The 15403-nt window shown below is 36.8% G+C and overlaps 1 protein-coding gene across 2 annotated transcripts in view; it reads right to left on the bottom strand.

Moving 5' to 3' along the window:
* The window catches only part of RNF115 (ring finger protein 115), a 67762-nt gene that overhangs the window by 11857 nt on the left and 40502 nt on the right, over positions 1-15403 (bottom strand). For both annotated transcript variants that reach the window (XM_065905595.1, XM_065905602.1), the window contains one exon: positions 14728-14939. In XM_065905595.1, coding sequence (XP_065761667.1) covers positions 14728-14939 — 212 coding nt within the window. The remainder of the gene's footprint in view (positions 1-14727; positions 14940-15403) is intronic.

Below are 15403 nucleotides of genomic sequence, written 5' to 3'. Positions count from 1 at the left end.
TTTAAAAAAATATGTCCGGGGTTTCCCTGGCAGTCCAGTGGTTAAGACTCCGCTTGCACTGCAGGGAGTGCAGATTTCAATCCTTGGTCAGAGAACTAAGACCCCCCACATGCCATGCAGCATGGCCAAAAATTTAAGGGAAAAAAAATTTTTTTTTTAATTTTGCAAATAAAAACATGTACACAAATTCTTTAATAGTCCTCCTCATGAAAGTGGGCTAGACTTGGTGACTCACTTCTTACAGATAAAATATGGCTGAAGTGACAGTATTTGTCTTTTAAGATCAGGATATAAAAGGCATTATGGTTTTCCCCTTCTTCCTTTTTCTCTCTTGGAACACTTACTCTAGGGGAAGCCAGCTACCAAGTCATGAAGACACCAAAGAGTCCTATGGAGAAGTCCATACAGTGAGGAATTGAGGCCTCCTGCCAACAGAAATGTTAGTTCACCCATTTTGAAGTGGATCTTACCAGTCCCAGGTAAGTATTCAGAATACTGCTGCCACTGCAGACATTTTGATTACAACATCATGAAAAACTTAACCAAAAACACCTAGCTAAGCTGCTCCCAAATCCTGTCCCTCAGAAACTGTGAAATGATAGATGTCTGTTGTTAAAAGCTGCTATGGGGTTCCCTGATAGCTCAGTTGGTAAAGAATCCTCCTGCAATGCAGGGGACCCAGGTTCAATTCCTGGGTCAGGAAGATCCACTGGAGAAGGGATAGGTTACCCACTCCAATATTCTTGGGCTTCTCTTGTGGCTCAGTTGATGAAGAATCCACCCACAATGTGGGAGACCTGGGTTGGGAAGATCCCCTGGAGAAGGGAGAAGCTACCCAGTCCAGTATTCTGGCCTGGAGAATTCCATGGACTTAACAGTCCATGGGGTTGCAGAGAGTTGGACATGACTGAGCAATAACTCTATCTATCATAAATTGCTAAATTCTTGTATAATCTGTTTACCCAGCAACTAGTATATCCTTGCTTGCTAGTAAAGGCATAGCTCAGCAATATCACAGGTGTGGTTCTAGACCACTGCTGCTGCTACTGCTAAGTCGCTTCAGTCGTGTCCGACTCTGTGTAATCCCATAGACAGCAGCCCACCAAGCTCCTCTGTCCCTGGGATTCTCCAGGCAAGAATACTGGAGTGGGTTGCCATTTCCTTCTCCAGATCACTGCAATAAAGCAAATGCTGCAATAAAATCACTCATATGAATTTTTTGGTTTCCCAGTGCATATAAAAGTTACGTTTACACTTTATTGTTGTCCACTAAGTGTGTGATAAAATTACATCTAAAACAATGTACATACCTTAATTTTAAAATATTTTATTGTTTAAAAATGCTAACCAGCATCTGAACCTTCAGCAAGTTAGTAGTAATACCAAAGACACTGATCAAAGCTCACCACAGCAAATACAATAATGAAAAAGTTTAAAATATTACGAGAATTACCAAAATGTGACAGAGACATGAAGTGAGCAAATGCAGTTGAAAAAATGGCACCGAGAGATTTGTTGGATACAGGGTTGCCACAAACCTCCAACTTGTAAAAAATGCACTATCTGCTAAGCGCAATAAAGCAAAGTGCAATGAAAACTGGGGAGCTGTACAGTTGGCCCTCTGTACCCACAGGTTCTGCATCTGCAAACTACTGAGGGGAGGGGGGAAACTCAAGAAAGCTCCAAAATGCAAAACTTGAATTTGCTGTTCACCACCAACTATTTATATAGCATTTACATTGTTTAAAGTGTTGCTATTTACACAGCACTGTATTAAGTGCTACAGTAACCTAAAGATGACTTAAAAGTATACAGAAGTATGTACTATAAGTTATTTGCAAATACTGTTTTCTATCAGGGATGTGAGTTCTCAGAGTTGGCTACCAGCGGGGGGCGCAGTGAACTTTTTTTAAACAAATACTTTCTTGTTAAAGTAATAGGAGCTAAAAGGGGTGGGGGGAAGAGGTTTATGTATTTAATTTTAGCAACCCACAGAAGAGAAAAATAAACCCACAGGGTCTGGGAGGGAAGATACATGCTAAAATCAGATAAGAGTATTTACTTAAGTCTCCAGAGCTGTATTCTCTCTAGGTTTTCCTCCTAGCTCCCTTCTCAGTCTCCTCTACTTATTCTTCCTACCTTCCAAACTTCTAATCAAAGAGGGCTCAGAGCTCAATTCCCTGAGCTCTTCTATTTTCTATCTTGACTCTTTTGGCAATTTCATCTAGTTTTATATTTAAGTACCATATAAAGGCAACAACTTCCAGGTTTTATCTCCAGTCGAAACCTCTCCCTATTCAACATCATCACCTGAATGTGTGGTAAGCACCTCAAACTTATTATGTCCAAAGCTGAACTCTTAGATCTTCTCCCCTAAAGCATTCCCCATCTTAGCTGATGGTGGCTCCATTTTTCTAGTTGTTCAGACAAAAACCTTTACGTCATCCTTAACTCTTCTTTCTGTTACACCTCATATCCAATCTGCCAGTAAATCCTATCATGCCCATTGTCAATCTTTATCTAGAATCCAACTTTTTTTTTTTAACTAACCCTCATCCAAGCCACTGGCATCTCTAACTTTAACGCAACAGCCTCCTAACTGGTTTCCCTGCTCCTGTCTTTGCCCCTGTGCCCCTTGTACACACACATACCACTGGCCATTCTATTATCAACACAGCGGTTACAATGATCATTTAAAGGTGTAAGTTAGACCAAGTCATTCCTCTACCGTAAAATTCCTACTGGACTTCCACTGCACTCAGAATAAAAGCCTTTATAATAGCCTACCAGTCTCTACACGATCTCAGACTCACCTCCTGATCTCTGGCCCCAACAAGTTCTCTGTGACCTCATCGCCTACTATTCCCCTCACTTACTCTGCTCTCTCTACATCAGACTCTCCTTGTTGGCACATTCCTGGCTCATTCCCTCACTTCTTTTATGTCTATTTAAATATGTTCTGAATAAGGCCTTTGCTGACTATACTTTTTGAAGCTTCACTTCTCCCACACTCCCAAACTCCCTCCCTTTTTTCTTTTCCATATCATTTACTGCTGTTTAACACTCTATTGATTAGGTTTATTTTGCTTGTCTGTCATCTCTCATTAGTATTTAAATTCCACAAGGGCAATCTTTTTTTTTTTTTTTTTTTTTTTACTGTTTTGTTGACTAATGTATGCCCAACATCCTGAATAGCACTTGGCAGCAATACACAAACGCTTATTGAATGACTTAAGAGACTTCAAGATGGGGCCCAATCAGATAGTCATTGAAAAATATATTCAATCTATGAAGATTTAAAAAAGAGACTATAAAATAGGTATAGTATGATTCCTCTTCAACTATATAGATGTAGGTATCTCATATATACTTATGGAAAAGGTCTACATGATTACGTATCAAGAAACAACTGTGGCTAATTTCTGGGTAATGCTGTTTTTTCAACCCAAACCAAAAAAACAAAACAAAGTAAACCTACTATTTTTAAATAACAAAAAAAGTCAATTCTCAAAATTTGAATGTGAGCAGTGGTCAGTAAACAATGGCCCCAGAACCTAGGGTTAACTTCAGGAGAACATATTTTAGGTTGAAAACCTGACAAGCTGGATAAAAAGTTATACTACTTCTCAAATCAACAGGACAAACTGTTATCAGGAAGAAGCCAAGCCAAAATTCAATCAATAAAAAAACTTATAAAATATGAAACTGTACAGTACTTTCAAATCACTGGGTAACAGTGTAATGATAGCTACTGTAACGTAATAACAATCATGTGGAACAATCTGGGTTGACCTGCTAATAAGAAGGCAGAGCAATATGCCCCAAAGATGTGTTCCACTTACACTTACATGAACAAAAAGAAAAAATAAATTGAACTTAAAACTTTCTAAGTTTTACTTATTGACACACTGATATGTGTCCCTTACAAGGAAAATTTTGAGAAATTTAGGCAAATGCTTAATTCTTTTTTTCCCCTAATTGTGAAGACTATAAAACACTATTAAAATTTCTTTAAGTATTTTGAAACATTCATAATCCCACCAACTACAAATATCATCATTTTTGCCATATTCTGGCTCCAATATTTAACTGGCTTCATATCTTCAGGCAATTTACCTAACCTCTCTGTGCCTCAGTTTCTACTGTAAAATGGAATATTCATAGTAACTTATCCAGAGTTATAATGAAGATTAAACAAATAACTGTAAAGCACTCAAACTACTATCTGGCACAAAGTCTTAGCTATTATTACTACTAAGTCATATGTTCCATTTACCTCTTAGAAACATAATTACAATTATTCATTCATTCAACACAAACATAGAGTGTATGTGTTGTGTGTTTGTGCTCAGTGGTGTCTGACTTTGTGAATTTATGGACTGGAGTCAGTCAGGCTCCTCTGTTCATGGAATTTCCCAGGAAAGAATGTTGGAATGGGTTACCACTTCTTTTTCCAGATGATTCATTCAACACAAATATATACAGTATTCACTATAAAACAGACACTAACTAGAAGCTGGGAATACAAATATGAATAAAATGCCACCCTAAACCACTGATCCCAGATATAACTGAAAAGGTTGTAACAGATCTGGTCCCCCAAAAGAGGCTAGGCCCAGATAAAAATTACAGGTAACTTTTATCAAACCTTTAAAAAATAGATAATTCCTGATTTAAACTATTCTCAACCATAAAAACAAAGCAAGATTTCCCAGTTTATTTTACCAAACTAAAATAACCGTGATACCAAAATCTGATAAAGACTATACAAAAAAATTACCAGCTTCCCAAAAATCCTAAAAAAGATTAGGAAGAAATCAACTCCAACAATGCATTAAAAGATCAATGCTTCTTTTACAAAGTAGTTTTTAATCAAAGTCTGATGAATTCATAGTGTTCATTCAATGTTAGAAAATCTATTAATAAAATGCACTAATTGTTTAAAGGAGAAAAACTATAAGGGTCATCTTCACAGGACTACAAAGAGCATTTGATAAAATCACTCACCATCCTCAATTAAAAGCCCATAATAAATCAGGAATAAAATAAATGTGATAGTGCACATATTAGGAACCAAAAGCAAATATGTTTAATAAAGAAACACTAATTCACTCTTACTGAAGTTAGGAAGAAGACAAAGATAACTATTAGGTTAACTTTGTTTTGATAATAAAATCAATGCAACAGATAAGAAAAATAGTGAGGCATAAACACAGGGAAAAAATATGATCAATATTTGTAAATGATACACCTGTTAATCTAGAAAACTTAGAAAATAAAATGAATAACTATTAAGACAACTAATTATTGTTAGTTGTCTTGTTAAGACAACTATTATTGTTAAGACAACTAATAACTATTAAGACAACTAACAAGACAACTAAATTAAGGAGCCAGATGTTGGGTAGCAATCTATCTAACAATCAGTTTAAAAATTAAGTGAAACTATAAAATTTTACTGAATACATCAAAAAAGAACCATACAAATTGAGACATGAGTCTCAGGTCCAGATGAGAAGTTTCAATATTATAAAAAGTACCAACTGTCCCCAAATAAATGAAATTCCAATCAAAATTCCAATGGGATTAAGAGAGGTCAGAGATTGACAAATTACATTTAAAATTCATCTGAAAGAGTAAATGTAAGAGAAGCACTCAGCAGTTTTTAAAAATGAATAATAATGAAATAGATTTTCACTACTAGGTATCAAATCATACTATAAAACTATAGAAAGTAAATCAGGAAGACATAGGCATGAGGCATCCAAAAAAATATCAGATCATAATACAGAATCTAGAGATGAATATGAAACTGTATACATAACAAAGGTAACATTTCAAGTCAGATGGATTATTCAATAAATCATAATGCGAAATAACTTTATACTCATATTTGGAGGGGACATATTAACTCAAAAAATGGACAAGAATAATACCACTCAGTACCAGAAGTGTGTGCAAAAAACACAGAAATCCTCCCTGGAAGTGGATAGAGCCACATATCCACTGGGAAGAACGTTCTAATGTTCTTATAAACTTGGAACTACCATTAGCTGTCAATCATTTTACACAGGAGAGCTATCTAATAATGATGCCAACAAAGAGAGGACAGAGACAGATGATAATAACATACTGACCAACCACTTAGATCCATCTAAGAACATCTAATTTACATCAGTGGTCAATACTGCCCCCACACAGCAACTGAGAAATCCAAAGAGATGGTTTTGCTCGATACAATAAATGGGGTAGTACCATTCATACTCAATAGATAAGAAGGAGCAGTACTAGTCATCCTGCCAAGAAATGGGAAGACAGCCAGGACCAACATGGAACTGTCTTCCAACATGCGTAATTTGTGAACATCCTGCCTGGACATTCATTTGGGGAATGTCTGTTAAGAATTAACTGTATTTTCTAGTAACACATCTACAGTGAAAATCAAGGGAAAATTATACATTCCCACCCCCAGCACTTTCCCAGGAAGTCTTCACCACTTTGGAAAATCCTAACACTAGCAATTACAGGTTCGATCCCTGGGTGGGGAAGATCTCTTGGAGTAGGAAATGGCAACCCACTCCAGTATTCTTGCCTGGGAAATCCCATGGACAGAGGAGTCTGGCAGGCTACAGTTCAGGGGGTCGCAAAGAGTCGGACATGACTGAGCACGTACACATGCACACAACTCTACCAATGCTATTTGTGGTAGACGGAGATGGTAGATATTACACTCTCATACCATCTGCCTATCATATTCTTTCTTTAAAAAATTATAGACATTTATTCTTTAGTTGAAAAATCTATACACATAATCAGAATATACAGTTTAAGATTTCTTTTTAGTGGAAAGGAATCCAAGGTCTCAAGAGCTTTGATAAGCCTGCAACATATTTTCTGGAGATCACTTAACTGAGCCTTTTGAGACTCTGGAACAAAACAGGAGAAAAATTGGTTCAAGAAAATCAGCATTTAAGATTTTGAAATCAAACTATCTATTCTTAATTCTAAACATCCAGAACTGGAAAGAACTGGAACAATTCCTCTTCTATATTTCCAACATGCTCAGATTTACCCTAGCAAAGATATGCCTGCTCTACTGGAAGACATAATGCAAACAGAATAAATTAAACAGAGATGGTGGTATGCTTTTTGGCCACACATGTGGCTTGTGGGATTTCAGTTCACCGACAAGGATGGAGCACAGGCCGTAGCAGTGAAAGCTCGGAATCCTAACCATAAGGCCACCAGGGAACTCCTGGTGGTATTTAAGGAAGACACAATTGATGGCCTGTGGCAAGTTTATGGAATGGTAAGGATTTTGAGAGTGGGGATGAGAAAAATAGCTATAGAAAAAGTAAGACTGCAGATAAGAACTTATATTGATAACTGAACTGAGCAATGATATATACCTTTAAACAAAGGTGGACCTCATTTACCTAATGTCCAATTTCCATCAGTTTCAATACATAGCATTGTGAATACCACTACTGACTACTTTGCATATAATTCAGGATTCCATAGACCCCATGGAGACATGGAATTCAATGAGAAGCCTTCATCTTTTATGTGAAATTCAAAGGCATTATGAAGACTGAGGTCAACTGAGCTAACTAGGTTAACTAGGATTTGTTTCATTTTTAAGAGAACCCTTCTGCAACAGTTCTATTTAATTCCCCTAAAAATGGTGGCACTCTTTTAAACTTTTCTCCTTTCAGAAGCAGCAGGTATATAAATGGGATGCTGATTAAACCTAAAAATAGGGGCACTGGTCAACTTTCATTATTTTTCTACAAATAATCATGGCAAAAAGTTAGGAGATCCCTCTTCCCACTCTACACATTTCTAATCCAAATATAATTTGAAAGTTTGTCCTTGCCAAACTATAAAACAGTTACTTAAAAATAAACCAGAAGAGCACTGCTGTAGGTTTCCTCATATGCACCAACAAATCTACAGGGGTAGTTTCTACACCCCTCTTTTGAAGACTTTATCTCACACCGCTCATACCACACAGCATTTTAAACACTGACATATAACTCCCTAATAAGATAAAGCAAAGATGAAAGTGTTTATAAAGCCAGGGATGAGCAGCTTCCACATGATTTTTAATTCTTTAGAGTCTCAGGATTAAGCTGTCAGTCAGGCTTTGATTCATGTTAAATACTGTATGGATGATGTTAATGTCGCCCCCAGGCCCCATTTCCTGGCCTACTCCTTAGAACTACTTCCATGAAAATGTATTTTAAAATAAATAAAGGGGTGTAAAAGATAAAACTGTTTATCTTATTAAACACACTATCACTTAAGAGTCTTCTAATATGATTGCACTTTAATTTTCAAAATTTCCCAATGCATTCATGAAGCAATCTGCAGAAAATGTTTTAACAAATTAAAGAGCTTTTTAAATCTGATATTTGTATGTATTGTGAAATGATTATCACATAAGTCTAGTTAATATTCGTCACCATACAATTTAAAATTTTTTTAACATGAGAACTTTTAAGACCTACTCTCTTAGCAATTTTCAAATATGCAATAACATTATTAACTATAGCAGCCACACTGTACATTATATTCCCACAACTTAATTTCTAATATAACTGAAAATCTGTCCTTTTTGACACCCTTCACTCATTTCACCCACCTTCCACCCTAAAATCCCTCTGGCAACCACCAATCTGTTCTCTGTATCTATGAACCTGGTTAATGAAATTTTTTTTTTTAAGATTCCACCTATAAGATCATACAGTATTTTTCTTTCTTTGATTTATTTCATGCAGCATAATGCCTGCAAGGTCCATCCATGTTGTTGCAAATGGCAGAATTTCATCCTTTTTCATGGCTGAATAACATACACACACATATATATGTATATCACAATTTTTTTTATCTATTCATCCATCAATAGCTCCTTAGATTGTTTCCATGTCTTGGCTATGGAAAACAACGCTGCAACAAACATGGGATGCCATTTATCTTGTCATATTTGTGTTTTTGTTTTCTTCAGATAAATACCCAGGAACTGCTGGATCATAAAGTAGCCCTCCTATTTTTAATTTTTTTGAGAAACCTCCATATTGTTTCCCACAGTGGCTACACCAATTTACATTCCTACCAACAGTGTAAAGGGGTTTGCTCCCTTTTCTCCGCAACCTCATCAACACTTATTATTTCTTGTCTTTTTGATAACAGCCATTCTAACAGGTGTAAGGTGATATTTCATTGTGGTTTTGATTTGTATTCCTCTGATGATTAGTGACGCTTGGCATCCTTTCATGGCATCCATCTGTATGTCTTCTTTGGAAAAATGTCTATTCAGGTCTTCTGCCCATTTTTTAAACAGACTGTTAGGCTATTTGCCTTTCATTTTGTAGATGATTTCCTTTGCTGTGCAGAAGCTTTTTATCCTTTGATGTAGTCCCACTGTTCATTTTTGCTTTTGGAGTCAGATCCAAAAAATCATCACCAAGATCAATGTCAAGGAGCTTACTGCCTATGTTACCTCATAGGGATTTTATGGTTTCAGGTCTTACATACAAGTCTTTAATCTATCTTGAGTTAATGTCTGTGGATGGTATAAGACAGTTTCATTCTTTTGCATGTGGTGACTCTCAGCCCCACAACAGCATCTAGCTTTCTCCTTGGCAATAGACTGAAGGCTTTGAGCAAATTTTCACTGTTTAACATCCTGATGGACAGGCCTGACATAGGATGCATCCTTAGGAAATGTGCATTTACAGCCACTAAAATACACACAAATCCAATATACAATATAATCTCACTTGGCCTTGTATCCCAGTCTGTGCACTTTATCAAGCCAAGTGGGGCAGGCAGTCTCACAGAGCTCTGAGAGCTGGTAACACTGTACCCTGAGAAGAAAGTGCATTACGTCTACTGCTTCTTCCTCTATAGCTCCTGGATGTATTAATACTTGTATCAATACAAGTACCCATCTTGGCTTACCTAATGGCTGCTGCCAGACAGAAAGGCACTATCACTTTCTTAGTGATTCTACACACAGAAGCAAGCATCTGGTATTTCACAGCCTCCCAAATCAGTCACAGTCAAGTATTTATAAATTTAAAAACATATTTTTATGTATTACTTTTAGTTCTCTTTTATATTAGTTGGAGAATAATAATGTAGGCATAAATGTTTTAATATATTTTATATTATGAATAAATTATAAATCAGGATAATAAGAAATGATATCATATTTGCTAAAAAAGGAGAGACGTTGGTACGTATGCTGATACAGCCAAGAACCACTTGAGTTATATGAACCAACACATTCTAATTTTTTCAAGTTATAATAAAGTGAATTTCTATTGCTTATAACAAGAGTTCTGACCATTATAATCAAAAAGCACTAGATAAGAAAATACTGGGAGAAAATATGGGAATATTTTATTTCTTTATTTTTTATTTTTTGGGAATATTTTAAAATCATGAAATAAGGAGAGAGACTTTCTAAGTATGGTGTGAAATCTAAAATATGGGAGAAGGAAATGGCAACCCACTCCAGTGTTCTTGCCTGGAGAATCCCAGGGATGGGGGAGCCTGGTGGGCTGCCGTCTATGGGGTCACACAGAGTCGGACATGATTGAAGTGACTTAGCAGCAGCAGCAGCAGCTGCAGAGGAAAATGCTGTCTCACTGGGAAAAGATCTGTTTGCTTCTTTCCTACCCAACATTTGGTTCTTTCTACCCAGTGGGTTTCTATCATGGCCACCGTGGGACAGGCCAGCCTGGATTACTCCTTTGCTGATTCTGGGTCTCATTTCACCAGCCAGGTTCAGACAGAGACAGCAAATACATTCTGGAAATGAATCAAAGACCATAACCCACAGGCCTCTTGGGGAGCGAGAAGGTGACTGACAAGGACCAGAGAGTAAAAATGAGGCTTGGTCAAGAGGAATGACTGTGGCTCTGTCCAGAGTCAGCCTTGACAAGCTCTGGGCTGGCTCAGAGGCTTCTTCTTTGGGTGCATCTGAACCGTACTGTTCTAGCCTTCTGGGCAACTTGCTCTGGCTTGCTCTTGCCACCTATGTCAAAGACCATATCGCCATGCATCTGTAGTGGTCATCTTCTTCCCATATCTTTGCTGGTCTCTGATGCTATCTGGTTAATTCAGATTCCTGGGCTGAGAAGAGAGAAGAAAGCTGAACATTCAGCATTGACTTGAAACAAGTTGTGCCTGAGATTATAAACTCTCTTATTTCGGTGGCACACTGGTTCAGAAACCATGAATCTGATGACTGGACGAAATCCAGGGGGAAGCACACTGTCATGTCAGGGGGGACAGACGCAGCAATGCTTATGAAGGGGGCACAGAATATTCTTTTGCGTCATAGGACAAGATACGGGTTTAGTCTAGATGCAAGACTGTTCTTTCCCTTCTTGATAAGGAAAGCTAGCAGAAAGTTTATTTAAATCACTTCTTGAGCTTTTATCTTTTTGACAATATACTGGAGAAACTTTTGAAAAACCAGTTCCAGCTGATACACATATACCTATTTTTTGATAATGTAAATACAGCAGCCACATGTTAATCCACCCTGCACTGCTTTGAGTGACTATACTTCGAAAAAACCTTTGTTAAGAGAGAAGGCTTTTTCCCCTCTAAACAGGAATGTAAATGTCTATTTTACTAGAAATAACAACCTTTTGTTTTTCTTCAATGAAAAATGAAATACGAGATAGGCTGATGATAAAGCATTTGTCTTGCAGACTGGGCATATGTATTTTTAAATATGGTCCTCATTCCCTCCCTGTAAAGTCCCAGCATGTTACAATAAGGGTTGTAGTCAGTATGCAACCTGGTTGGGAAGAGGGGTTTTAGAACCCAGTCCAATCTTTATTTTTTTAACAGAAGAAGAGTCTGAAGCCCAGAAAGATAAAGTGACCTGGTGAAACTCACATATTTAGTGACAGTAAACAGACTTAAAACCTGGACTGGAAAACTGTCCAGTGCTGTGTGCCTCAGAAAGAAACCAACAAATTAAGGCCTGCTAATTAAGGGCAGGCAGCAGAGTGATACCAAGGACAGATCTGCAGCAAGGGTAGGGAGAGCATGAAGACAAAAACAGGAACCTTGCTGGTCTGTGGCTTATTTAGGTCTAAGACTTAAATGAACAATTGTGTTCTGCCAAGAATAGTTTTGAATAGTTTCTACACATAGGACTAAGGATCAAAGGGAACAAGATGGGAAGGCAGAGGGGGCGAAAGTAAAGCAATGGTTTTCATCATTGTCATTAGCTGATTAACTCAAGTTTGGTGAAAACCCTACCCTGAGTCACAGGAAGGGATTATTATTTGCTCCACGTCTTTTTTAAAAAATTAGTGAATGTTAAAAGAGTTTGCTCAGGAGACTGGGGGAGCTGTGTCTTAGTGGACAGGAGTCTAAAGTACACTGGAATTTACTAAGAAACCTGTTTGTAAAAATTATTATTGCCATTTTCTTACAAAAATATATTTTGGAAAGTTGTATACTGTCGATTAAATGGCTTTTGTCTAAAAAAAAACAAGAAATTTAAAATATGTAATATGTAAACAATATATAAAAGATTAAGATCTTTGCTACATAGAGAGAACTCATATAAAACAATTTTTTAATTCTGTAATAGGAAAACCAAGCAAAGAATATTAATAAACAATTCATTAAAGAAAAATATAAATACCTAATAATTATATGAAAATAAGCTTAATCAAATGAAAAAAATTAAAAAGACATAAAAAGTAATATTTAGCATATTACTAGCATATTTTTGTCTATCAGATCATGAAAGATAAAGACTGATAACAGTTTGATAAGGATGTTCCGTACATTTCAAATACTGTTGGTAAGAATATAATGCTATAGTCTTTCAGAAGAGCAATTTGACAGCATCAATTTTCAAATGGTCATATCCTTTGACCCAGCTATTTCTCTCTTAGAATTTTATACTCCAGCAAGAGAATTTCAGAAAAACATCTACTTCTGCTTCACTGACTACGCAAAAGCCTTTGGCTGCATGGATCACAAAAAACTGGAAAATTCTTAGAGACTGGAATACCAGACCATCTTACATGTTTCCTGAGAAACCTGCATGCAGGTCGAGAAGTAACAGTTAGAACCAGACATGGAACAACAGATTAGTTCAAAAATTGGGATAGGAGTACATCAGGCTGTGTATTGTCATCAGGCTTTTTTAATTTATATGGAGAGTACATTATGCGAAATGCTGAGCTGGATGAATCACAAGCTGGACTCAAGATTGCTGGGAGAAATATCAACAAACTCAGATATGCAGATGATACCACCATGGCAGAAAATGAAGAAGAACTAAAGAGCCTCTTGATGAAGGTGAAAGAGGACAGTTGGCTTAAAAACTTTTTTGGCTTTAAGCCAAAAAAACTGGCTTAAAACTCAACATTCAAAAAACTAAAATCATGGCGTCTGGTCCCATCACTTCATGGCAAATAGACGGGGAAAAAGTGGAAACAGTGAACAGTGACAGATTTTATTTTCTTGGGCTCCAAAATCACTGTGGACGGTGACTGCAGCCAAGAAATTAAAAGACACTCCCTGGAAGAAAAGTTATGACAAACTTAGACAGCATATTAAAAAGCAAAGACATCACTTAGGTAACAAAGGTCTGTATAGTCAAAGCTACTGTTTTTCCAGTAATCATGTACAGATGTGAGAGCTGGACCATAAAGAAGGCTAAGCGCCAAAGAATCGATGCTTTTGAACTGTGGTGTTGGAGAATACTCTCGAGAGTCCCTTGGACAGCAAGGAGATCAAACCGGTCAATCCTAAAGGAAATCAACCGTGAATATTCATTGCAAGGATTGATGCTGAAGTTGAAGCTCCAACACATGGCCACCTGATATGAAGAGTCGACTCTGGGAAAGATCCTGATGCTGGGAAAGACTGAGGGCAGGAGAAGGGGGCGACAGAGAATGAGATGGTTGGATGTCATTACAGACTCAATCGACCTGAGTTTGAGCAAGCTCCAGGAGAAGCACAGAGAAGACTGACATGCTATAGTTCATGGAGTTGCAAAGAGTCAAACATGATTTAGCCATTGAACAATAACAAAATGAGCACAGGAACAACACCTACCATTTTACATGGATTAAATAAGTAGAAAAAGCACAAAGCACAATGCTATGCACATGGCAAACACTTAAATTTTAGTGTTTATCATTCCTACTAAATGGCATCCATGAGATCAAGGACCACTATCTGTTTTGCTCACCATCATATCCCCAGTATCCAGTAAAGTGTCCCAACATAAAAGACACTCAATAAGTATTTGTTGAGTGAATGTTTTGCAGTCACAAGACTCTATATTCCTATTAAATTTCATATTTACTCCATCACTCCAATCTATTGAGGTCTTTTTGAATCCTAATGTTATCCAATATATCTGCTATCTCTTTCAGTATCTTCTGAAACTTTGATAAACATATCACCTAGATATTTATCTGAAATATTAATAAAAATGTTAACTAGAGACCTATGTCACTAGTTTTATCATCCTTCAGTTTATCATCATTGCTAAACTGGTACTAGTTGAGTATAGACATTCAATTTGGCTTCATTTTCATTCTGCATATATATTCTCATCTTGTCCACAAAGACAGTAAGTATGAAAATCTTATTATGTCAATTAGATTATGTCAATATGTCCTTCACTGAAACTACCCTTAAAAAGAATTTAAATAACAACTTAGTACTCACCTTTCAAAAGCTGGGGATCTCTCAGGACGAGTACTTCCTCGAGATCTGTATCTCTGAGTCATTGACAGCCGTGGAGGCCGACTTGGACCCCAGAAGTCAGTGTGAGTTTGGTGACTCCTCTCATTGGCTCTGTTATCTTGGTCCAGTAGACTGCTACTTAGAAAGGGTCTAAAATCTTGGAAAAACATCGTGGGGTCCAAACGGTCCCAGAACTAGCAAAAACCAAAAATAAACAACATGTTACTTGTTTCAAGAAAAGGTGACAGAGGAAACAGGATGAAAAAAAAAATTGAAAAAAAGATAGGATTAATTTTTAAGACTTCAAAATTCAGCAGTTCCAAATTTTAAAAATGTATGCTTCCCAATTTCATGGAGGAAAAAAGAGAAGTACTTTAAGTGTATGCACAGGGGGAAAATTTTGTATACCAAGAAATAATTCCCTTCATATAGAAAGAAGCCAATAGCCAGACCTTAATACTGAGCTCATAGCCACATGGCTCTGACCAGTTTCCCACACTAAAATAAAAAACATGAACCAAAGGTTGATCATGAACTTCTGTCCTAAGTACAATCAATCATCTAGATCAACATTATAACCTTGTGTATTGTAACAATGACATCCACATTTCTACCATAGAATAACCTAAGATTAAATAAAATGGATGTATACACTTAT

The sequence above is a fragment of the Muntiacus reevesi genome, chromosome 1, assembly GCF_963930625.1.
Source record: "Muntiacus reevesi chromosome 1, mMunRee1.1, whole genome shotgun sequence".
Taxonomy (NCBI): Eukaryota; Metazoa; Chordata; class Mammalia; order Artiodactyla; family Cervidae; genus Muntiacus; species Muntiacus reevesi.
Note: the sequence above shows the minus strand (reverse complement) of the source record. Positions and strands in the feature narration are given on the sequence as shown.